This window comes from Pongo pygmaeus, chromosome 1, assembly GCF_028885625.2.
Source record: "Pongo pygmaeus isolate AG05252 chromosome 1, NHGRI_mPonPyg2-v2.0_pri, whole genome shotgun sequence".
Taxonomy (NCBI): Eukaryota; Metazoa; Chordata; class Mammalia; order Primates; family Hominidae; genus Pongo; species Pongo pygmaeus.
The window spans coordinates 78,388,313-78,412,382 of NC_072373.2; the positions used below are offsets into that span (position 1 = coordinate 78,388,313).

The 24,070-nt window shown below is 44.7% G+C and overlaps 1 protein-coding gene across 2 annotated transcripts; it reads left to right on the forward strand.

The window, feature by feature from the left end:
* The first annotated feature begins 5,653 nt into the window (after positions 1-5,653).
* MYOC (myocilin) lies at positions 5,654-23,301 on the forward strand. Of its 2 annotated transcripts, XM_054457475.2 has the most exons (3): positions 5,654-6,398; positions 19,982-20,107; positions 22,007-23,301. In XM_054457475.2, exons 1-3 carry the CDS (start codon positions 5,837-5,839, stop codon positions 22,789-22,791), a joined length of 1,473 nt encoding a protein of 490 aa, XP_054313450.1. In that variant the 5' UTR covers positions 5,654-5,836; the 3' UTR covers positions 22,792-23,301. The 2 variants fall into 2 exon arrangements, with proteins under 2 accessions (XP_054313450.1, XP_063504799.1); XM_063648729.1 differs by lacking the exon at positions 19,982-20,107 and having other exon boundaries at positions 5,726-6,398.
* Positions 23,302-24,070: the final 769 nt, after the last annotated feature.

The window sequence follows — 24,070 nt, forward strand, 5'->3', positions numbered from 1 at the left end:
CCATAGCCAGCACCACCAATGAACAAACGCCACCACCTGCAATAAGTCCCTGTAACCGATGGTATTTGTTTCAAAACAGTTTATGTGGACTTCTCCTTTTTGCCTTTAAAAGCTTCCCCTTGCCCAAACCCCTCAGATGCACCAGGGGTTTGCCATAGCACACATATCCTGAATTGCAATCCCTTGCTATTCCTGATATAATATTCCTGAATAAGTGTCTCTCCTTCCCTGGGCCATATGTATATTCATATATATAGTATATATGTGCGTGTGTATGTATAGAGAGAGAGATATATAGTTTGTGTATATATCTATACACACACACACACACACACACATATCTATGTGGACTATCTATGTGACCTTAAATAAATCAGTTAATTATTCTGATCCACAGTTTCTCCACTTGTAAAGGAAGAATTCTGATCTTGTTCGGTTTACCTCATGGCTATTGTGAAATGAAAAGAGATAAGCAATGTGAAAGTGTCCTGTAAACTGTATAGCCTCCATTCAGATGTATGACTTTGGCAGGACAATAAAGAATCAGGAAGAAGGAGTATCCACTTCAGCAAAGTGTCCAGGCTGTGTCTGCTCTTATTTTAGTGACAGATGTCGCTCCTGACAGAAGCTATTCTTCAGGAAACATCACATCCAATATGGTAAATCCATCAAACAGGAGCTAAGAAACAGGAATGAGATGGGCACTTGTCCAAGGAAAAATGCCAGGAGAGCAAATAATGATGAAAAATAAACTTTTCCCTTTGTTTTTAATTTCAGGAAAAAATGATGAGGACGAAAAGTCAATGAATAAGGAAAACAGCTCAGAAAAAAGATGTTTCCAAATTGGTTATTAAGTATTTGTTCCTTGGGAAGAGACCTCCTTGTGAGCTTGATGGGAAAATGGGAAAAATGTCAAAAGCATGATCTGATCAGATCCCAAAGTGGATTATTATTTTAAAAACCAGATGGCATCACTCTGGGGAGGCAAGTTCAGGAGGGTCATGTTAGCAAAAGACATAACAATAACAGCAAAATCAAAATTCCACAAATGCAGGAGGAAAATGGGGACTGGGAAAGCTTTCATAACAGGGTGATTAGGCAGTTGAGCATGTTCGCAACACCTCCCTGTCTATACCAGGGAATACAAAAATTGACTGGGCTAAGCCTGGACTTTTAAGGGAAATATGAAAAACTGAAAGCAAAACAAAAGACGTGGTTAAAAGGCAACTAGAACACTGTGAGCCTTCAAAGCAGCAGTGCCCCTCAGCAGGGACCCTGAGGCATTTGCCTTTAGGAAGGCCAGTTTTCTTAAGGAATCTTAAGAAACTCTTGAAAGATCATGAATTTTAACCATTCTAAGTATAAAACAAATATGCGATGCATAATCAGTTTAGACATGGGTCACAATTTTATAAAGTCAGGCATATAAGGATACTGTACGCCTAACTCCGGATAGGTTCTAACTCCGGATAGGTTAGAAATCATTAGAAATCACTGTGTCCCCATCCTAACTTTTTCGGAACGATCTGTCATGACCCTCACACACAGGCCTGATGTGTCTGACCTACAACCAAGTCCACAACCCAAGTGCCTCAACCATTGTTAACGTGTCATCTCAGTAGGTCCCATTACAAATGCCACCTCCCCTGTGCAGCCCTTCCCGCTCCACAGGAAGTCTCCCTATTCTAGACTTCTGCATCACAATGTTACAGCCAGAAGCTCCGTGGGGGTGAGGGTCTGTGTCTTACACCTACCTGTATGCTCTACATCTAAGCTCACTGCAACCTCTGCCTCCCAGGTTCAAGCAATTCTCCTGTCTTAGCTTCCCAAGTAGCTGGGACTACAGGCTCATGCCCGGCTAATTTTTGTGTTGTTAGTAGAGATGGGGTTTCACCATATTAGCCCGGCTGGTCTTAAACTCCTGACCTCAGGTGATCCACCCACCTCAGCCTCCTAAAGTGCTGGGATTATAGGTGTGAGTCACCGTGCCTGGCCAAGGGTCAGTGTTTAATAAGGAATAACTTGAATGGTTTACTAAACCAACAGGGAAACAGACAAAGCTGTGATAATTTCAGGGATTCCCGGGATGGGGAATGGTGCCATGAGCTGCCCGCCTAGTCCCAAACCACTGGTCCTCAACACTTTCTTCCCTTATCCTCATTTTCAGGCTAAGTTACCATTTTATTCACCATGCTTTTGTGGTAAGCCTCCACATCGTTACTGAAATAAGAGTATACATAAACTAGTTCCATTTGGGGCCATCTGTGTGTGTGTTTAGGGGAGGAGGACGTACCCCAGAAACTCCCTGAAGCCCCCGGCAGAGCTTTCCTCTCCAGCTGGGGGAGCCCTGCAAGCACCCGGGGTCCTGGGTGTTGTAAGCAACCTGCCAGCCCGTGCCACTGGCTGTTTTGTTATCACTCTTTAGGGACCTGTTGCTTTCTATTTCTGTGTGACTCGTTCATTCATACAGGCATTCATTGACAATTTATTGAGTACTTATATCTGCCAGACACCAGAGACAAAATGGTGAGCAAAGCAGTCACTGACCTACCTTCGTGGAGGTGACAGTTTCTCATGGAAGACGTGCAGAAGAAAATTAATAGCCAGCCAACTTAAACCCAGTGCTGAAAGAAGGGAAATAAACACCACCTTGAAGAATTGTGCGCAGCATCCCTTAACAATGCCACCTCCCTAGCGCCCCCTGCTGCCTGCATCGTGCCCGGAGGCCCCCCAAGCCCGAGCCTCGCAAGCCTCCTCCTCCAAAATCAGTCATAGTGCTACAGCTGGCCTGCCTCACTTCCCGTGAATCGTCCTGGTGCATCTGAGCTGGAGACACCTTGGCTCCAGGCTCCAGAAAGGAAATGGAGAGGGAAACTAGCCTAACGGAGAATCTGGAGGGGACAGTGTTTCCTCAGAGGGAAAGAGGCCTCCACGTCCAGGAGAATTCCAGGAGGTGGGGACTGCAGGGAGTGGGGACGCTGGGGCTGAGCGGGTGCTGAAAGGCAGGAAGGTGAAAAGGGCAAGGCTGAAGCTGCCCAGATGTTCAGTGTTGTTCACGGGGCTGGGAGTTTTCCGTTGCTTCCTGTGAGCCTTTTTCTCTTTTCTCTGCTTGGAGGAGAAGAAGTCTATTTCATGAAGGGATGCAGTTTCATAGAGTCAGCTGTTAAAATTCCAGAGTGTACATGGGTTTTCCTTCACGAAGGCCTTTATTTAATGGGAATATAGGAATCGAGCTCATTTCCTAGGCCGTTAATTCACGGAAGAAGTGACTGGAGTCTTTTCTTTCATGTCTTCTGGGCAACTACTCAGCCCTGTGGTGGACTTGGCTTATGCAAGACGGTCGAAAACCTTGGAATCAGGAGACTCGGTTTTCTTTCTGGTTCTGCCATTTGTTGGCTGTGCGACCATGGGCAAGTGTCTCTCCTTCCCTGGGCCATAGTCTTCTCTGCTGTAAAGACCCTTGCAGCTCTCGTGTTCTGTGAACACTTGCCTGTGATTCTCTGTGAGGGGGGATGTTGAGAGGGGAAGGAGGCAGAGCTGGAGCAGCTGAGCCACAGGCAAGGTGGAGGCGGACAGCAAGGCAGGCAGAACCTGGGTGCTCCATCAGTCCTCACCGATCACATCAGACTCCAGGACCGAGAGCCACAATGCTTCAGGAAAGCTCAATGGACCCAACAGCCACATTTTCCTTCCCTAAGCATAACAATGGCATTTGCCAATAACCAAAAAGAATGCAGAGACTAACTGGTGGTAGCTTTTGCCTGGCATTCAAAAACTGGGCCAGAGCAAGTGGAAAATGCCAGGGATTGTTAAACTTTTCACCCTGACCAGCACCCATGCAGCTCAGCAGTGACTGCTGACAGCACGGAGTGACCTGCCGTGCAGGGGAGGAGAAGAAAAAGAGAGGGATAGTGTATGGGCAAGAAAGACAAAGATTCATTCAAGGGCAGTGGGAAATGACCACAGGGATTATAGGCCACGTGATCCTGGGTTTTAGGAGGCAGGGCTATATTGTGGGGGGAAAAATCAATTCAAGGGAAGTCAGGAGACCTGATTTCTAATACTATATTTTTCCTTTACAAGCAGAGTAATTCTGAGCAAGTCACAAGGTAGTAACTGGAGGCTGTAAGATTACTTACGTTTCTCCCTATTAGGAACTCTTTTTCTCTGTGGAGTTAGCAGCACAAGGACAATCTCGTTTCTTTTAACAGGAAGAAAACATTCCTAAGAGTAAAGCCAAACAGATTCAAGCCTAGGTCTCGCTGACTATATGATTGGTTTTTTGAAAAATCATTTCAGCGATGTTTACTATCTGATTCAGAAAATGAGAATAGTACCCTTTGGTCAGCTGTAAACAGACACCCATTTGTAAATGTCTCAAGTTCAGGCTTAACTGCAGAACCAATCAAATAAGAATAGAATCTTTAGAGCAAACTGTGTTTCTCCACTCTGGAGGTGAGTCTGCCAGGCCAGATTGGAAATATTTACTTCACAAGTATTGACACTGTTGTTGGTATTAACAACATAAAGTTGCTCAAATGCAATCATTATTTTAAGTGGCTTAAAGTTACTTCCCACAGTTTTGGTATATTTATTGGCTATTGCCATTTGCTTTTTGTTTTTTCTCTTTGGGTTTATTAATGTAAAGCAAGGATTATTAACCTACAGTCCAGAAAGCCTGTGAATTCGAATGGGGAAAAAATTACGTTGTTTTTACCACCTTGTAACTAAATTTAACATCTTATTCCATTGTGAATAGAGCCATAATCTCAAAGTGGTAATAACAGTACCTGTGATTTTGTCATCACCAATAGAAATCACAGACATTTTATACTACATTACAGTTGTTGCAGATTTGTTGTAAGTGAAATATTTATACTCAAAACTACTTTGAAATTAGACCTCCTGCTGGATCTTGTTTTTAACGTATTAATAAAACATATGTTTAAAATTTTGATATTTTGATAATTATATTTCATTATCATTTGTTTCCTTTGTAATCTATATTTTATATATTTGAAAACATCTTTCTGAGACGGGTTCCCCAGATTTCACCAATGAGGTTCATGGCATGCACACACACACAGAGTAATAACTGATTTAGAGGCTAACATTGACATTGGTGCCTGAAATGCAAGACTGAAATTAGAAAGTTCTCCCAAAGATACACAGTTGTTTTAAAGCTAGGGGTGAAGGGGGAAATCTGCCGCTTCTATAGGAATGCTCTCCCTGGAGCCTGGTAGGGTGCTGTCCTTGTGTTCTGGCTGGCTGTTATTTTTCTCTGTCCCTGCTACATGTCTTAAAGGACTTGTTTGGATCTCCAGTTCCTAGCATAGTGCCTGGCACAGTGCAGGTTCTCAATGAGTTTGCAGAGTGAATGGAAATATAAACTAGAAATATATCCTTGTTGAAATCAGCACACCAGTAGTCCTGGTGTAAGTGTGTGTGTATGTGTGTGTGTGTGTGTGTGTGTGTGTGTGTAAAACCAGGTGGAGATATAGGAACTATTATTGGGGTGTGGGTGCATAAATTGGGATATTCTTTTTAAAAAGAAACTCCAAACAGACTTCTGGAAGGTTATTTTCTAAGAATCTTGCTGGCAGCATGAAGGCAACCCCCCTGTGCACAGCCCCACCCAGCCTCACGTGGCCACCTCTCTCTTCCCCCATGAAGGGCTGGCTCCCCAGTATATATAAACCTCTCTGGAGCTCGGGCACGAGCCAGCAAGGCCACCCATCCAGACACCTCTCAGCACAGCAGAGCTTTCCAGAGGAAGCCTCACCCAGCCTCTGCACCGAGGTTCTTCTGTGCACGTTGCTGCAGCTTTGGGCCCGAGATGCCAGCTGTCCAGCTGCTGCTTCTGGCCTGCCTGGTGTGGGATGTGGGGGCCAGGACAGCTCAGCTCCGGAAGGCCAATGACCAGAGTGGCCGATGCCAGTATACCTTCAGTGTGGTCAGTCCCAATGAATCCAGCTGCCCAGAGCAGAGCCAGGCCATGTCAGTCATCCGTAACCTACAGAGAGACAGCAGCACCCAACGCTTAGACCTGGAGGCCACCAAAGCTCGGCTCAGCTCCCTGGAGAGCCTCCTCCACCAGTTGACCTTGGACCAGGCTGCCAGGCCCCAGGACACCCAGGAGGGGCTGCAGAGGGAGCTGGGCACCCTGAGGCGGGAGCGGGACCAGCTGGAAACCCAAACCAGAGAGTTGGAGACTGCCTATAACAACCTCCTCCGAGACAAGTCAGTTCTGGAGGAAGAGAAGAAGCGACTGAGGCAAGAAAATGAGAATCTGGCCAGGAGGTTGGAAAGCAGCAGCCAGGAGGTAGCAAGGCTGAGAAGGGGCCAGTGTCCCCAGACCCGAGACACTGCTCGGGCTGTGCCACCAGGCTCCAGAGAAGGTAAGAATCCGGAGTGGGAGGACTCTGAGTTCAGCAGGTGATATGGCTCATAGTGACCTGCTACAGGTGCTCCAGGCCTCCCTGCCTGCCCTTTCTCCTAGAGACTGCACAGCTAGCACAAGACAGATGAATTAAGGAAAGCACAGAGATCCCCTTCAAGTATTACTAGTAACTTAGCTCCTGAGAGCTTCATTTAGGTTAATGGTTCAGAGTTCTTGTGCCCCTCCATGACAGTTTTCACAGTCCATAGCAAAAGGAGAAATAAAAGGACCGGGTGAGATGTGTCTGCATATGAGCAGTACAAAGTTGTCTACTGTCCCTTTTGAAAAACTATCCTTTTCTGAACCTTTGCTCAGATTGTTATTCATACCTTTTGGTGTTAAAATGACCTTTATTTATGAAATTACAATAGATTTGGGAAATGATAATAAGTGGTAAGTTTTTGTTTATTTTTAAATGTTCTTCCTTGGCAAAATAAAGAGGTGGCACCTCTCTGTCAGTTTTCTCAATATGTTGTTCTGAAAGTTTTCTTACTCGGTCAAATCTGAGAACCTCTGCTTTTAAGTTACCAGACAAATTCTTGAGATGGCTTTTTCTGAGAGGCTCTTCTGTTCATCCTGGTCCCTTCTTGCCTGAAGGTGAGTCCGTGTGTGTGTGTGTGTGTGTGTGTGTGTGTGTGTGTGTGTGTGTGTGTGTGTTGGGGGAGGTCTTCTCATTAGCTGGGAAGACGGTATTTGTGTCACTTTTTGTGAAAGTGGGCTCCCAAATATTCCCTGTTGAGGAAGTGTTCTAATCATGAGGAAATAAGCAAGCAAATCCAGTTGTTGGACAATTAGTTTGGACTGGTCAAAGATGTCAGTGCCAAGGAAGAAAGAAAAAAGGGGTGGGGAAGGGCTTGTTCTGTATTAAAGAGACTAAAGAAATGTGTTGACCAAATGTAGTGCATGAGTCTTGATTGGTGTCTTCATCCAAGGGGGAAAAAGGCTATGAGGAACAGGTTTGGGATAACTGAGGCAATTTGATTGCTCATTATTATGTTACTGTATTAATGTTCAGTTTCTTGGTGAGATAATGATACTGTGGTTGTGAAAGATAAAATCTTTGTTCTAAGGAGATACATGCTTAAGTACCCAGGGTGAGGGGTCAGGATGTCTGCAATTTGCTCTCAAATGGTTGAAGAAAGACTGCAAATATATAGATAATGAGAGAAAGAAAGGTAAAACAACTGTGGCAAAATATTGATAACTGATGAATTACAAACTGGTGAATCTAAGTATATGGGGAGCTTATTGTACTATTCTTTCAGTTTTTCTACGGGCTTGAAAAGCTTTAAAATTATGAGAAAATATTTCCTAAAAAAGCCCTCTACATGAAAGGCAAGCTCTTCATAGCTATGGGGTTAGAAAACCTAAGAGCCAGAGCCTGGGGATGACCTTGGGCAAGTTATTGAACCCTCTGCATCTTCATTTCTTATCCATAACGTAACAAAGAAAATTCCTGCTGTGAATAATTTTTGTGGGGTTCACATGAAATACCTATAAGATGTAAAGGATTTTTAAAAATTTTTTAGATTGTTAGAATTAGAAGGGATCCAATTCTGAATTTTACAACCAAGGAAAGTGAAGTCCTAAGGTGCTAAGGGGCCAAGGTTGCCCAGCTGGTCAGTGGTAGAGCTTGAGACTTGAATCTGTGGAGACAATTGAAAGAATCATCATTACCAGAAGTGTGATGAGGCATTACTTATTTCAGACTGTTAAATGAATGAAGTTACATTCTCAATAAAAACTCCTGCATGTGTGTATGTGGGTGTGGGTGTGAGTGGTGTGTGTGTGTGTGTGTGTACAAAAATAGAGGCAATGTTTTGCCTTTTTTTTCTTTTGTGGTCATTTAACAAGTCTTTGGGGATTTATTAGATGTGTTTCCTAATTTTATATTTTTTCTTGATCTTTCCAGCTACTCCACTTTTGAAATAAGGGCAACATCCCATTATATTGAACACCAAACATGGAAGTTCTTTTCTAGTAGTGGATGGTTTTCATGAGCAGGAAATTACATTAGTATAAGAATGTGGAACTGGAAAGGGACCTAACGAGCATCCGGTACCGCTGGCTGATTTTTGCAGATATGGAAACTGAGGCCCAGAGAGGTCATTCAGCTTGTCCGTGGCCATCTACCAGTTAGTGGCAAAGCTCGAATTCTGGCCTCTTCCTCTGAGGTTCAGTGACTTTCTTTCTTTTTTTTGAGACAGAGTTTCACTCTTGTCGCCCAGGCTAGAGTGTAATGGCACGATCTCAGCTCACTGAAACCTCTGCCTCCCGGGTTCAAGCAATTCTCCTACCTCAGCCTCCTAAGTAGCTGGGATTACAGGCATGCGCCACCGTGCCCGGCTAATTTTGTATTTTTAGTAGAGACAGGGTTTCACCATGTTGGTCAGGCTAGTCTCGAACTCCTGACCTCAGGTGATCTGCCTACCTCGGCCTTCCAAAGCACTGGGATTACAGGTATGAGCCCTCCCTGCACCTGGCTATGAGGTTCAGTGACTTTCAGGACCTTCAGCTGACCTCTGGTTTATAGACCCTAAAGGCAAAAGACAGAAATGTACAGGAATGCTTGGAACAAAAGATCTGTTTCAAGGTTCCAGATCTAGGGAAAAGGGGGCATTCTGGAGGCTGGAATGTAAGTCTAGGTGTGCTTTTTTGCAGGAGTGGCAAGAACTAGGTGTGGAGGTTTGGGTAGAGAAGCTTAGTGAGGCTGAGTGGACAAAGGTAAGGCCTGAGAAGGCAGCCTTTCTGTATTCCACCTGCAGCTCAAATTGTTACCACCACTTTCTTATCATGTATTAATAGTTGCTATGTAGAAAAAAATTCCTTATAATCATAGAAATCACTTGTTTATGCATACATATAATATGACATATTTTACTACATAACTATTACTACAAAGCTATATATAACTTTTTCTTCTCTGGGCTCATATAAATTTTCATATATATACATATATAAATTTTATGTATATATAATAATTTTTGAAAAGTAGAAAACAAATATAATTGGCCAGGTGTGGTGGCTCACACCTGTAACCTTAGCACTTTGGGAGGCCGAGGTGGGCAGATCACTTGAGGTCAGGAGTTTAAGACCAGCCTGTCCAACATGGTGAAACCTTGTCTCTACTAAAAATACAAAAATTAGCCGGGTGTGGTGGTGGGCACCTGTAATCCAGTTACTCCAGAGGCTGAGGCAGGAGAATTGCTTGAACCTGGGAAGCAGACGTTGCAGTGAGCCAAGATCATGCTACTGCACTCCAGCCTGGGTGACAGAGCGAGACTCCATCTCAGAAAATATATATATATTACATATAATACATATAAATATATATATATTACATATAATACATATAATATATAATTATATAATTTGTTTGTATATATAATAAAAGATATATAATTTTATTGTATATATAATAAAATATATATATAATTTTATTGTATATATAATAAAATATATATATAATTTTATTGTATATATAATAAAATTATATATAATTTTATTGTATATATAATAAAATTATATATAATTTTATTGTATATAATAAAAAATATATAATTTTATTGTATATATAAAATATATATTATTGTATATATAAAATATATATTATTGTATATATAAAATATATATATATTTTATTGTATATATAATAAAATATATATATAATTTTATTGTATATATAATATATATATAATTTACCAGAAGATAAATTAGAATTGGTTATTACCATCACGAGAGAAGGCCTGCTTTGTTCGTTATTTAGCCCCTGCTTTGGACTGGTCTCCTGTTGAACAGAGCCTGGAAGAGGGCTTGTGTGCAGTTGGTTTATATGGACCATGATCCTAGAGAAGAGAAGTTGAGACAGGGGAAAGTGAGACAGGGAAGGCAGGAAAGCCACAAAGTGGGGGCCTTCTCAAGCTGGTCACCACAGTGGGCAATGGAGGCTCAGTCCCATTAAGCCCTTCAGAGGGGCTGTGTAGACTGCAACAGAAGAGGGGAGTGTTTACCCATGGATCTGATACCCTCTTGGCCAAGGGCTATCCCATGGAGTATATTGTGCTTCCATGACACTCGGATGTGGGGACAAGGTTTGTTCTTGCAGACTGAATTTTTTTTTTTTTTTTTTTTAAGATGGAGTCTTTCTCTGTCCCCCAGGCTGGAATGCAGTGGCACAATCTTGGCTCACTGCAACCTCCGCCTCCTGGGTTCAAGCAATTCTCCTGTCTCAGCCTCCCGAGTAGCTGGTATTACAGGTGCACACTACCATGCCCAGCTAACTTTTGTATTTTTTTTTTTTTCACTACAGACAGGGTTTCACCATGTTGGCCAGGCTGGTCTTGAACTCCTGACCTCAAGTATCCACCCATCTTGACCTCCCAAAGTGCTGAGATTACAGGCATGAGCCACGGTGCCTGGCCTGTTCTTGTAGACTTTCTATGCAGAAAGTCAGAGAAGCTGGGCCACAGTAGCTGAGGTGAGGTCCCTTCAGCTGATACCGGCAAGAGGCAGGTTGCCTCAGCAATGACTGCAAAAAGGTGGGCAGGATGTGAGTGGAGGGTGGAGGGGAGAAACCTGAGGTGTTCAACACAAGTGCTGCAGATTCCCTTTCCTCACCTAGAATAGGATGGGGATGATAATCCCTCATGGGAGTCATCATGAAAATTAGCAGTCACACAGGGAAGCACCCAGTACAGTGCTGAGCAGTGGCCACCCAGTGAATAAAATATAACTAGAAAGGCTTCTTTTACTTGAGTTCCACTACTGTTTTTTTCTTTTTTTTTTTTTTGGAGATGGAGTCTTGCTCTGTCACCAGGCTGGAATGCAGTGGCGCGGTCTCGGCTCACTGTAACCTCCACCTCCTGGGTTCAAGCAATTCTCCTGCCTCAGCCTCCCAAGTAGCTGGGATTACAGGCACGTGCCACATTGCCTGGCTAATTTTTGTATTTTTAGTGGAGATGGGGTTTCACCATGTTGGCCAGGCTGGTCTTGAACTCCCAACCTTGTGATCCGCCTGCCTCAGCCTCCCAAAGTGCTGGGATTACAGGCATGAGCCACCACCCCTGGCCAGAGTTCCACTATTGTTTTAAAGCATCATTCAATAATCAATATGTCAACATGTGCCTAACATTTTAATAACACACGTTGATTCTAGAGACAGTACAAGTTAGAGCAGTACTCAGGACAATAGTCTATTAGCTAGTCTTCACTTTCCTACGATGTTTCTGACAACCTGCAGATAATTAGGCATAGCTTGTTTTACTTCATTCCTTTCATTCATGTAATATGGACTGAACTTTTCAGTGATAGAAAATATCTATGAAAATTATTACAATGCCTATGTCTATAGGCAAACGAGTTAATAAATTCAGTTTCCAGGTTGAGGTCTCTAAAATGCAAGTCTATAAAGAAGTGAGGGCAGAGAACACAGAACATTTCCAGAATTTTATAATAGACATGAACCTTTAAACCACAGAAGGACTGAAATTAACATTTTTAAAAACCTAGAAAAAAAAACAGCTGGGCGCGGTGGCTCACACCTGTAATCCCAGCACTTTGGGAGGCTGAGGCAAGCGGATCACGAGGTCAGGAGTTCGAGACCAGCCTGGCCAGTATGGTAAAACCCTGTCTCTACTAAAAATACAAAAATTAGCCAGGCGTTGGTGGCAGGCACCTGTAGTCCCAGCTACTCAGGAGGCTGAGGCAGAAGAATCACTTGAACCCAGGAGGCAGAGGTTGCAATGAGCTGAGATCATGCCACTGTACTCCAGCCTGGGTGACAGAGAGAGGCCCTGTCTCAAAAAAAAAAAAAAAACCTTAAAAACTAAAAGCCCCAAAAATGCTAACTATCTGACACAGTACATTCCTTAATATTTTCACAATCTCTTTTTGGTTTTCCTCCACATTCACAATGAAATGTTAGTGATTTTAAAACATTCCAGAGAAATTTTAGTGTTGACACATCTTTATTGAGGGCCATTTCATTTATAGTTACTTATGTAATCATCCAAACAACTCAGCTCAGAATACTGGGGCTCAGAGAGGTGGAGTCATTTACCCAAAGGCACACAGCTGGGACATGGCAGAGCTGAACTAGGAGCTATGACTTCCGGCTTAGGTCCAGGCCCCTTTACGAGATTGCTTCCCTGCCTTTGGGTCTTGCATCCTCTATTCTGGGCTTCCATCCGCATGCCAGATGGCTCTATTCCTGGAGGCTGACCATTGCCAGATGCTCCTGGCTGACATGACCTAGAAGAAGCCAGCAGGCTCATAATTTAACCATCGCCCCTGCCAACTGGGAACTGGCCTTGCAGTCATCCTGGAAGCCATTCTCTAACATTTTGTTTTATTGCAGTTCATGTTTATTCCAGCTAATGCACATAAGGAGTGGTTCCTGCAAGGAACCATCTAAAGGGCTCCTTGCTCAGAGCCGTAAGGGCCATGGTGGGATCCAGCAGGGAACTTGGCAACAGCCAGGGACTTTTGCTGCCTCTTCTTTGCCAGTGAGGGTGGAAGAACTGATAAGAGGATTGAGTGCACATCCCAGGAGCTGAGCGTTTACAAGGCAACCCACTGGGACCTGAGCTCAGCCCCAGGAGTGGGTCACCCCACAAAGTGCTGAGCAGCATCTTTGAGGCTCTTCTAAAGCCTCCAGGAGCAATCTGGGTCCAGTCGGGAGATAGAAATCACACAGTGGGTTAAGCTGGGGAAGTTTACTTTAAAGAATTACTAACCGTGATGAAAGAGCAACTACAGATAGAAGTGAACTCCATAGGCACCTAGGGCTGAGGGAGGGTGCCGGACAAGCTTGGAAGGGGAAGGTGAGGTTCAGCACATCAGCTAGCAGAGAAGGTGGCTAAGGTGTGCAGGCCTCAGCTGGTCTGCAGCTGCAATAGGCCGCCTCCCAGTGCAGGTGAGGAGGGCAACCTGCAACGTGTGAGGAGGGCAACCTGCAACGTGTGGCAAGGGCATGGTGGGAGTCAGGCAGGCACAGGCAGGAGGCCTCCAGAGCACTGAGGTCCCTGTGCAGAGACTCTGGGTTCCTTGTTGGGAGGGCTGTGGAAAGGTTATGGCCAGTCTGTGGCTGTGAGGTCACAGAAGAACTTCGCTCTGGGTCCGTGGCTGGGGCAGGACTCCACCAAATGTCCTCGCAGTCATACCGCCTATGGACGCAGGACAGGAAAACTGCAGACCTTCTTTCTCCCACGATGTCCCACTAGCGCCCTCTACTGAGATAGTTCAACATCGCGCTCACTTCAAAGCTCTTCTCTTCAGACAGCATACATGGAAGAAGGGTGCATTCAGCTCTGAGAGGCAATACGTTTGTAACTGACACACCTCCTCAGCACAGGATAGAAGAGTTCGCAGCTGCCATGGCCTTGGAAGACATGGGTTCAAGTCCCAGCCACACCACTTAGCTGTGTGACCTTGGGCACGTTACTTAACCTCTCTGAACCTCGGTTTCCTCATTTGAAAAAGGGGATATTAATGTTCACTTTCAGGACCATTATTTGAAAGTAGTGAGTAGCAAGCACCCAGCACAGTACTGGCTCATAAGAGACACTTAATAAGTAGTAGCGATAGTTCAACTTTATCAGGCGCTGTCTGCAGTCCTAAAGCCTTTCTCTATTTCTCTGAAACTTTGAAGGCACCAGATCACATTTAAAAATTACATAAAAATTACTTGAAATGGGCAAAGAGCTATAAATGCCAACAAACCATCTTGTTTCACACACACACACACACAAAAGCTGTTTTTTAGAGTTGCAAAGCCAGTACATACTTTAGCTATCCACAAGGAAGTCATCTGTGAAAGTGCCTGACTTTTTTTCTTCCTTCCCTCTGTAGCAAAAGGGGCATTTCTTTCTTAATTTTCTCCCCACTGACTGGTAGGTATGTACCCCTACTTTTCTTAGTATACATCTTTTCTCAGTAAGTTGATAAATTAAATAACCAGCATAAAATACATCATTTTGTATGTGTAAAGGGGCCAGATGCAGGGGAGGGATGGCTCGCCTGAATTTAATATTTTTTTAAAAACCTAAAAAAAAAGCCCTAAAAATGTTAACGATCTGTCACAATATAGCCCTTAATATTTTCATAATCTCTTTTTGGTTTTCTTCCACATTCAGAATGAAATGTTAGTGATTTTGAAACATTCCAGAGAAATTTTAGTATTGACACATTTATTAAGGTACCCTCACATGGCAACTGTGGGTGGCATAGCTGAAGTGCAGGGACAAGGGTGGGGCAGTCCTCCAGACTTTGTGTACAGATGGCATGCAGTATTTCTCTCTCCTCACATTGCCTGAAACCAACTCCTTTTTTTTTTGAGACAGAGTCTCTCTGTCACCCAGGCTGGAGTCCAATGGCACGATCTCAGCTCACTGCAACCTTTGCCTCCCAGGTTCAAACGATTCTCCTGACTTAGCCTCCCTAGTTGCTGGGATTACAGGCATGCGCCACTATGCCCGGCTAATTTTTGTATTTTTAGTAGAGACAGGGTTTCAGCATGTTGGTCAGGCTGGTCTTGAACTCCTGACCTCATGATCCACCCGCCTCAGCCTCCCAAAGTGCTGGAATTACAGGCGTGAGCCACCACGCCCAGCAACTCTTATATTCTGAGAGTTGAGACAATGAAAGAAAAGAAATTTGAATTGTCCTGAGGCAGAGTCTGCAGTGATCCAAGAAAAGGTACAGATGAAAGGAAACCAGCTCAATTTAAGGAACTTGCTTAATGCCCTGATTTTGAAAAATTGTCCTGGCAAGACTTTGCCACATCAAATGAGCGTCTGCACATTGCGGGAGGCCGGTGGGGGACAGGCAGCGGTGGGCTGCTCCTAACAGCCTGGGTGTGTGTTTTGGGCCTAAGAGAGAAGGCATGGCAATGGGCGAGGCAGCAGCAGAGAGGAAGGTTACAGATGGTTCTGCCACCTGTATACAGGAAGGGGGTCACTCTCTCTTACCTCTCCCTGGCAGCACAGAAGAACAGGAAACCTCGGGCACCCTGTCCCTCTCCCCCATGGGCAGCACCAAGTCCCTGCCAGAGGTGTGTGTTGCCTGCACGGGGGAGAAGGGAAGCAGCTGGTACTGGTCTCAGGTCGATCTAAGGAAACTCCATTTGACCTAGTGAATCAGTCCCTGCCCTGGATACCCTCCTAGGCCAATGCAACCTTTAGAATGAAGAACAAAGGGGTTTCCTCACCCCTGTACAACCTCAGATAGGGAGAAGGAGAGGCAGGGAATGAAATAAAGTTTCCAGGACTCTCCAGGAGCCATTCGGATTGTCCAAGAAACTGGTTTCCGCAGCAGCCTGGAATAAACCCATTTTCCTTCTCGGCTATGAGGACTTTGCCAGATTATGATTTCCTTAAGGGCATGGACCGATTGTATCTTTTTTTTTTTTTTTTTTAAACATAGACTAGCCTATTAGACAAACCTGTGTCTTAGACACCTTTTTTCTTGAGCACCTAGCACGGCCTTGCACTCAGTAGGTGCTCCAGTGATGTGACTAAAAGGATGGATAAATAGCTCTGTGGATTTGAGGCTAGGGATAATGAAGGCCTGCCATGTCCCTGGGGATACTCCCAATTGCCCCTGGAGTTTGGAATGCACATTGAGGATGTCCTCAGTTACTATACATTTTGGCTTATGAGTCTTTCTTTTTTTAATTTTTTTTTTTAAGACAGGGTCTCACTCTGTCACCCAGGCTGGAGTGCAATGGCATGATCATGGCTCACTGCAGCCTTGCCCTCTTGGACTCAAGAGTCATCCTCCTGCCTCAGCTTCCTGAGTAGCTGAGACCACAGGCTGCACCACCACACCCAGCTTTTTAATTTTTTGTAAAGATGGGGTCTCGCTGTGTTGCCCAGCCTGGTCCCAAACTCTTGGCCTCATGCAATCCTGCCACCTCAGCCTCCCAAAGTGCTGGGTTTACAGGCATGAGCCACTATGCCTGCCCAGCTTATGGGTTTTAACTACTTACATGGTACACTCTAGACTGAGGGATATCCCAGGGATGGAGGACCCACCCACCTCCAGGGCATTAACACTTTTAGGGAGGCTAACAACTGCAGCCACACAGAGGCAGGGTTGAAGAGGAGAGAAGGGTAGCTAGGATCAGGGGCAGGCAGCTGCAGCAGCTACTGAGCTGGCTCACTGTGGGCAGCACGGCTGTCTGGCCCAGCCGGCACCTGAGAGCTAGCTGAATGTTTTCTTCACCTCCTTCCAGGGAGAAATGTTTTCCAGTACTGTAATTTGTTGAAGCTGAACCCCAGCAACTCAAACAAGGTACCCTGATTCTGGAGATGTGAAAATGTAAAATAATGTGTGGCTTTGATGAAATGTGGTACAACCATAGGACTAAGACTTCTGTGGTGATCCTCTCTGCCTGAAATCTAAATTTAGGAGAGCTGAGCAAACAAATGATCAAAGGCAGAACATGTCTTCCTGACCCTCTCAGCTATGTAGACGCCCCGGCCTCAGGGGATACACTGACTTTCCCTCCCACTGTCCTGAACACCTGAGAATCCTGAGTGGGGAACAAGTTACTCAAAGGGCAGAGAAGTGACTCAGAGTTTCAGCAAGAGAAAAGCCCAGTGTATTAAGCATGTCTTTTTATTCTGATGCTTTGCTGTCTGGGCCTTGCCAACATGAGAGGGACTGCCCCTCCCAGGGGTAGCCAGTTCCGACAGTTAGCAAAGGACTTGCCTGGGAGCACAGCTTTCATATGCAAACCAACCAATCCAGAGCCCACACTCTGTGACCACCTCCATCTGGCTCAAACTCAAGGCCACTGTCCCCCTGACCTAATCACCCAGGGCCTGGTACCAGACAATTAGAGATAACTCCTGTGACCCCAGAGCCTGCTGAAACTATTCAAACTTCCCAGTCCTAAACCTGCTTACCCTGCCTCCCCTTTCTTTCCTTCCCATGGAAAGAATAAAGGCACTTTCCCACATTTTCCCCTGGCGCCCTCTTCTGGAGTAACCCTGGTGCTTCCCCACATGGACTCCTGGGCTTAGTGTGCCCCCGTCCTCTTGGGATCTGTGAGTACAACAACTTGTAAAGATAATTTTTTTTTTGAGCAGTTTTATGTTCACAGCAAAATTGAGAGAAAAGTACAAAGAGTTCCCAGACACTACTGGCCCCCACACATGCACAGCCTCCCCGATTATCGTCATCTCCCGCCACAGCAGTTGTTACAACTGATGAACCTGCATCAGCAGGCACATCACCCAAGGTCCACAGTTTAAATTAGGGTTCATTTTTAGTGTTGCGCCTTCTATGGGTTTGGAAAAATGCATAGTGACATGTGTCCACCATTATAGTATCATACACAGTATTCATTGCCCTAAAAATCATCTGTGCCTCACCTAGTCATCCCTTCCTCACCCAACAACTGCTGATCTTTTTACTCTCTCCATAATTTTGCTTTAACTTGCTTTTCAGTGACAATTGCCTCCTGGAATGTTGGCCTTGCCATACCTGAATAATCATCAAACCTGCATTTTATTTGTTTTTATGTGTATGTGATGGGTTTTTTGGGAGGTTGGAGGGGAGGACAGGGTCTCACTCTACGCCAGGGCTGGAGTGCAGTGGTGCGATCACTGTTCACCACAGCCTTGACCTCTCGGGCTCAAGTGATCCTCCCACCTCAGCCTCCCAAGTAGCTGGGACTGCAGGTATACATCACCACACCAAGCCAACTTTTTGTATTTTTTGTAGAGATGGGGTTTTGCCATGTTGCCCAGGTTTGTCTTGAACTCCTGGGATCCAGCGATCTGTCTACCTTGGCTTTCCAAAGTGCTGGGATTACAGGCATGAGCCACCGTGCCTGGCCAAACTGCGTTATAAAACAGCCAAGCCTGTTCCTTGTGACTATTGCCTCATCCTTGTATTCAAGAACTGCTGTAAGATCATAATCCTAAGCAAGAGTAGAGACATGTAGCACACCATGATCAGTTACTGTCTAACCAATGCTGCCCACCCGCTTCCCTTCTGTATGGCTCACCGCCCCCACCCCAAACTCCTATAGGAACTCTCCACACACTCCCTCTCCATTATGCAAAACTGGTCTCAGAAAGGAATCAGGCAGAATATTTCTACTGAAAGTATAAAGCCTAATATGTTACTTCTTACAAGAATATTTGCATATAACAAGGGAAAAAACCTTAAATCATGCAGTAAATTTTTATCTTTTTTTTTTTAAGAGGAGTCTCCCTATGTTGCCCAAGCTGGTCTTGAACACCTGGGCTCAAGTGCTCCTCCTGTCTTGGCCTCCCAAAGTGCTGGGATTACAGACATGAGCCACAATTAAATTCTTTTTTTTTTTTTTCTTGAGACAGAGTCTTGCTCTGTTGCCCAGACTGGAGTACAGTTGCACAATCCCGACTCCCTGCAACCTCTGCCTCCTGGGATCAAGTGATCCTCAGCCTCCTGAGTATCTGAAACTATAGGCATGTGCCACCACACCCGGCTAATTCTTGTATTTTTAGTAGAGATGGAATTTTGCCATGTTGGCCAGGCTAGTCTTGAACTCCTGGCCTCAAGTGATCTGCCCACCTCGGCCTCCCAAAGTGCTGGGATTTCAGGCGTGAGCCACTGTGACTCGTCTCTCTTTTTTTTTTTTTTTTTTTTTGAGACCGGGCCTTACTCTGTTACTCAAGCTGGAGTGCAGTGGCAGGATCATAGCTCACAGCAGCCTTGAACTTCTGGGCTCAAGCAATCCTCCCACATCAGCCTCCCAAGTACCTAGGACTGCAGATGCTTACCACCATGCCCAGCTAATTTTTCGTGATTTTTAATTGTTGAAATTCAGACATCCAAGAAGATGCTGAGGACTGTCTCTGTATTCCTGAAATTACAACTCACCTATTCACAAATCAGCCCTTCTAGTGGAATTAAAATATTATTTGATTTTGAATAACCTACTCTAAGGTAGGCACATTGCCCTGCAATTGATTATTTATGAGGTTTTTAATTATGGAATTGTTCAAATATTCACAAAAGTAGAGAGACTACAATGAACTCCAATGTAGCCATCACTCAGGCCCAACTGTTATCAGCACAGTCCAGTCATGTTTTATCTTCCCTTCTCTGATCCCCACCCCATCCCCAGTCCTTATCTAAAATCAAATCTCAAACACCATATCTTTGGGAGACTATTTATTTAGTTAGTTAGTTTTGAGATAGAGTTTCTTTCTTGTTGCCCAAGCTGGAGTGCAATAGTGTAGTCTCGGCTCACTGCAATCTCCCCCTCCTGGGTTCAGGCAATTCTCCTGCCTCAGTCTCCCAAGAAGCTGGGATTATAGGCACCTGCCACCAAACCCAGCTAATTTTTTGTGTTTTTAGCAAAGACAGGGTTTCACCATGTTGGCCACACTGGTCTCGAATTCCTGACCTCGGCCTCCCAAAGTGCTGGGATTACAGGCATGAGCCACCACGCCTGGCCAGCAGCCTATTTAAATGTCATCGTCAACATAGTCAATCCTTGGGCCATTTTTTCTTACAGTAAAATTTTGTCTCTTTCTTTTAATGCAGTTTCTACGTGGAATTTGGACACTTTGGCCTTCCAGGAACTGAAGTCCAAGCTAACTGAAGTTCCTGCTTCCCGAATTTTGAAGGAGAGCCCATCTGGCTATCTCAGGAGTAGAGAGGGAGACAATGGTATGAAGTTAGATTTCTTCCCTTTTGTGCCCACATGGTCTTTATTCATGTCTACTGCTGTGTTCAGAGAATCAGTATAGGGTAAATGCCCACCCAAGGGGGAAACTAACTTCCCTGAGAGCAGAGGGAGGGGAGGAGAAGAGGAACAGAACTCTCTCTCTCTCTGTTCCCTTGTCAGACCAGGTCTGCAGGAGTCAGCCTTTCCCTAACAAAGCCCTCTATCCTATCACCCACACTTGCGAGGTTGGGCTGGGCTGCACAGGGCAAGATGAGAGATGTGTTGATTTCATCCACTTGATTGTCATGTAGAATTAGGTATACTTGAGAAGTTACATTTTTCAGTAGCGCCTTCATATCTTTATTTTAGGGACAGGTGTACAGCAAGCACCATCTCAGCTACAATCTGTTACTAACAGTATGTTTTCTGAACTTTGGCCACTTAGGAAAAGTACAGTTTGCCTTTCCCCAAAGTGTTCCCTGAAAGTCCAACTTTATGACTAATACTGTGATTTCCAGAAACTTTGACTATCCATGTTATTGACAATGATTACTAGCACTGAAGGGCATGCATGCGAGTAGGGGTTATGCAATATTTAAAACACGATTCTCTAAGATATGAGCAGCAAAGTGTTTCTACCTTCTATGAGGGAACCAAAGGAGCCATTAAAAGTAGAGAAATCTGGACCAGGCGTGGTGGCTCAAGCCTGTAATCCCAGCACTTTGGGAGGCTGAGGCAGGCGGATCACTTGAGGTCAGGAGTTCAAGACCAGCCTGGCCAACATGGTGAAACATTGTCTCTACTAAAAATACAAAAATTAGCCAGGCGTGGTGGCAGTCACCTGTAATCCCAGCTACTTGGGAGGCTGAGGCAGGAAAATTGCTGGAACCCAGGAGGCAGAGGTTGCAGTGAGCTGAGATCACACCACTGCCCTCCAGCCTGGGCGACAGAGTAAGACTCTGTCTCAAAAAAAAAAAAAAAAAAAAAAAAAAATACAGACGTCTGTTGTGATTCTGGTAACTCTAAATTTTCAACCGTCTCTTCACTACATTTAAAAAATTATTTTCTAAACCAAAACCAAATTAGCCAGGTGTGGTAGCAGGCACCTGTAGTCCCAGCAACTCAGGAGGCTGAAATGTGAGGGGTGCTTGAGCCTGGGAGGTCGAGGCTGCAGTGCACTGTGATTGCACCACTGCACTCCAGCCTAGGTAACAGTGCAAGACCCTGTCTCAAAAAATAATTATTTTCATGTTTATTATATTAAAATAATGTACGAAATATGTGACTCATCAGATAGGGCTTGAAAAACTTTGTTGTATGGAGATTATTCTTATGAGTTGATTTTTCTCTCTCCTACCTTATAGTAATGAAATAAACCAGGCATGAAAGTCACAATAAGTAATACAATGAACACCCATGAGTCCCTGCCCAGCTTAAGTAGAATATTACAAATGCAGTTGAAGCCCTCTGTGCAACTTTCATCCTTACAACTGATACTGAGTGAATTGTACTTTAAATATTTTATAGCTCCCACTCCCAGGCATGCCCCTCAGTGATAATTGTCAACATGAAACACAGATTGATCACATAGCATTTACCATATATTTACTCTATACCAAGCACTTAACATATATAATTACATTTAAAATTTACAACACCCCTACTACCCAAAACACTATTAGTATCCCCTTTTACAAATGCGATAACTGAGGCGTAGACAGCTAAGTAACTTACTGAAAGTCATACAGCCAGTGGGTGGCAGAGTCTAGCTTTAAATCCAGATGATTTGTCTCGAGGGCTCTCACATCTACTGGCTCTGCCAAGCTTCCGCATGATCACTGTCTGTTTTTGGAAAGATTATGGATTAAGTGGTGCTTCATTTTCTTTTCTGAATTCACCAGGATGTGGAGAACTAGTTTGGGTAGGAGAGCCTCTTACACTGAGAACAGCAGAAACAATTACTGGCAAGTATGGTGTGTGGATGCGAGACCCCAAGCCCACCTACCCCTACACCCAGGAGACCACGTGGAGAATTGACACAGTTGGCACAGATGTCCGCCAGGTTTTTGAGTATGACCTCATCAGCCAGTTTATGCAGGGCTACCCTTCTAAGGTTCACATACTGCCTAGGCCACTGGAAAGCACAGGTGCTGTGGTGTATTCGGGGAGCCTCTATTTCCAGGGCACTGAGTCCAGAACTGTCATAAGATACGAGCTGAATACCGAGACAGTGAAGGCTGAGAAGGAAATCCCTGGAGCTGGCTACCACGGACAGTTCCCGTATTCTTGGGGTGGCTACACAGACATTGACTTGGCTGTGGATGAAGCAGGCCTCTGGGTCATTTACAGCACCGATGAGGCCAAAGGTGCCATTGTCCTCTCCAAACTGAACCCAGATAATCTGGAACTCGAACAAACCTGGGAGACAAACATCCGCAAGCAGTCAGTCGCCAATGCCTTCATCATCTGTGGCACCTTGTACACCGTCAGCAGCTACTCCTCAGCAGATGCTACCATCAACTTTGCTTATGACACAGGCACAGGTATCAGCAAGACCCTGACCATCCCATTCAAGAACCGCTATAAGTACAGCAGCATGATTGACTACAACCCCCTGGAGAAGAAGCTCTTTGCCTGGGACAACTTGAACATGGTCACTTATGACATCAAGCTCTCCAAGATTTGAAAAGCCTCCAAGCTGTACAGGCAATGGCAGAAGGAGATGCTCAGGGCTCCTGCGGGGAGCAGGCTGAAGGGAGAGCCAGCCAGCCAGGGCCCAGGCAGCTTTGACTGCTTTCCAAGTTTTCATTAATCCAGAAGGATGAACATGGCCACCATCTGACTATACAGGAGTTGTAGTCTGAGGGTGTAGACAATTTCATATAATAAATATCCTTTATCTTCTGTCAGCATTTATGGGATGTTTAATGACATAGTTCAAGTTTCCTTGTGATTTGTGGCAAAAGCTATAAGGCATAATAGTTTCTTCCTGAAAACCATTGCTCTTGCATATTACATGGTTACCACAAGCCACAATAAAAAACATAACTTCTAAAGGAAGCAGAATAGCTCCTCTGGCCAGCATCAAATATATAAGTAAGATGCATTTACTACAATTGGCTTCTAATGCTTCAGATACAATACAGTTGGGTCTCACATAACCCTTTGCATTGTGAAATAAAATTTTCTTACCCAATGTTCTCTTCCTTGAACTTTGTGGAAATTTTTGCTTAAGAGAAGGGTATAGATTCCAACCATCAGGTAATTCCTTCAGGTTGAGAGATGTGATTGCGGGATGTTAAAGGTGGTGTGTGTGTGTGTGTGTGTAACTGTGAGGCTTGTGCCTGGTTTTGAGGTGTTGCCCAGGATGATGCCAAGCAAATAAGCAGCATCCACACCTTCCCACCTCCATCTCCTGGTGCTCTTGGCAGTACCGGAGCAATCTTTCCATCTCTCCCCTGAACCCACCCTCTATTCACCCTAACTCCACTTCAGTTTGTTTTTGATTTTTTTTTTTTTTTTTTTTTTTTTTTTTTTTTTTTTTGAGATGGAGTTTCGCTCTGTCACCCAGGCTGGAGTGCAGTGGTGCGATCTCAGCTCACTGCAAGTTCCGCCTCCCAGGTTCACGTCATTCTCCTGCCTCAGCCTCCCAAGTAGCTGGGACTACAGGCACCTGCCACCATGCCTGGCTAATTTTTTTTTTTTTTTTTTTTTTTTGTATTTTTCAGTAGAGATGGGGTTTCACCGTGTTAGCCAGGATGGTCTTGATCTCCTGACCTCATGATCCACCCGCCTTGGCCTCCCAAAGTGCTGGGATTACAGGCGTAAGCCACCACGCCCGGCCCCTCCACTTAGTTTTTATCTGTCATCAGGGGTATGAATTTTATAAGCCACAGCCTCAGGTGGAGAAAACTTATAGCATTGTTTTGTTCTTCCAACTCTTAAAACTGCAGTAAAATATAACA

Coding starts and splice junctions, on each gene's coding strand:
- MYOC (XM_054457475.2), top strand. CDS start 5,837: ATGCCAGCTGTCCAGCTGCTGCTTCTGGCCTGCCTGGTGTGGGATGTG. Junction 6,399..19,981: donor GCCACCAGGCTCCAGAGAAG/GTAAGAATCCGG, acceptor CTTTTAATGCAG/TTTCTACGTGGAATTTGGAC. Junction 20,108..22,006: donor GAGTAGAGAGGGAGACAATG/GTATGAAGTTAG, acceptor TGAATTCACCAG/GATGTGGAGAACTAGTTTGG.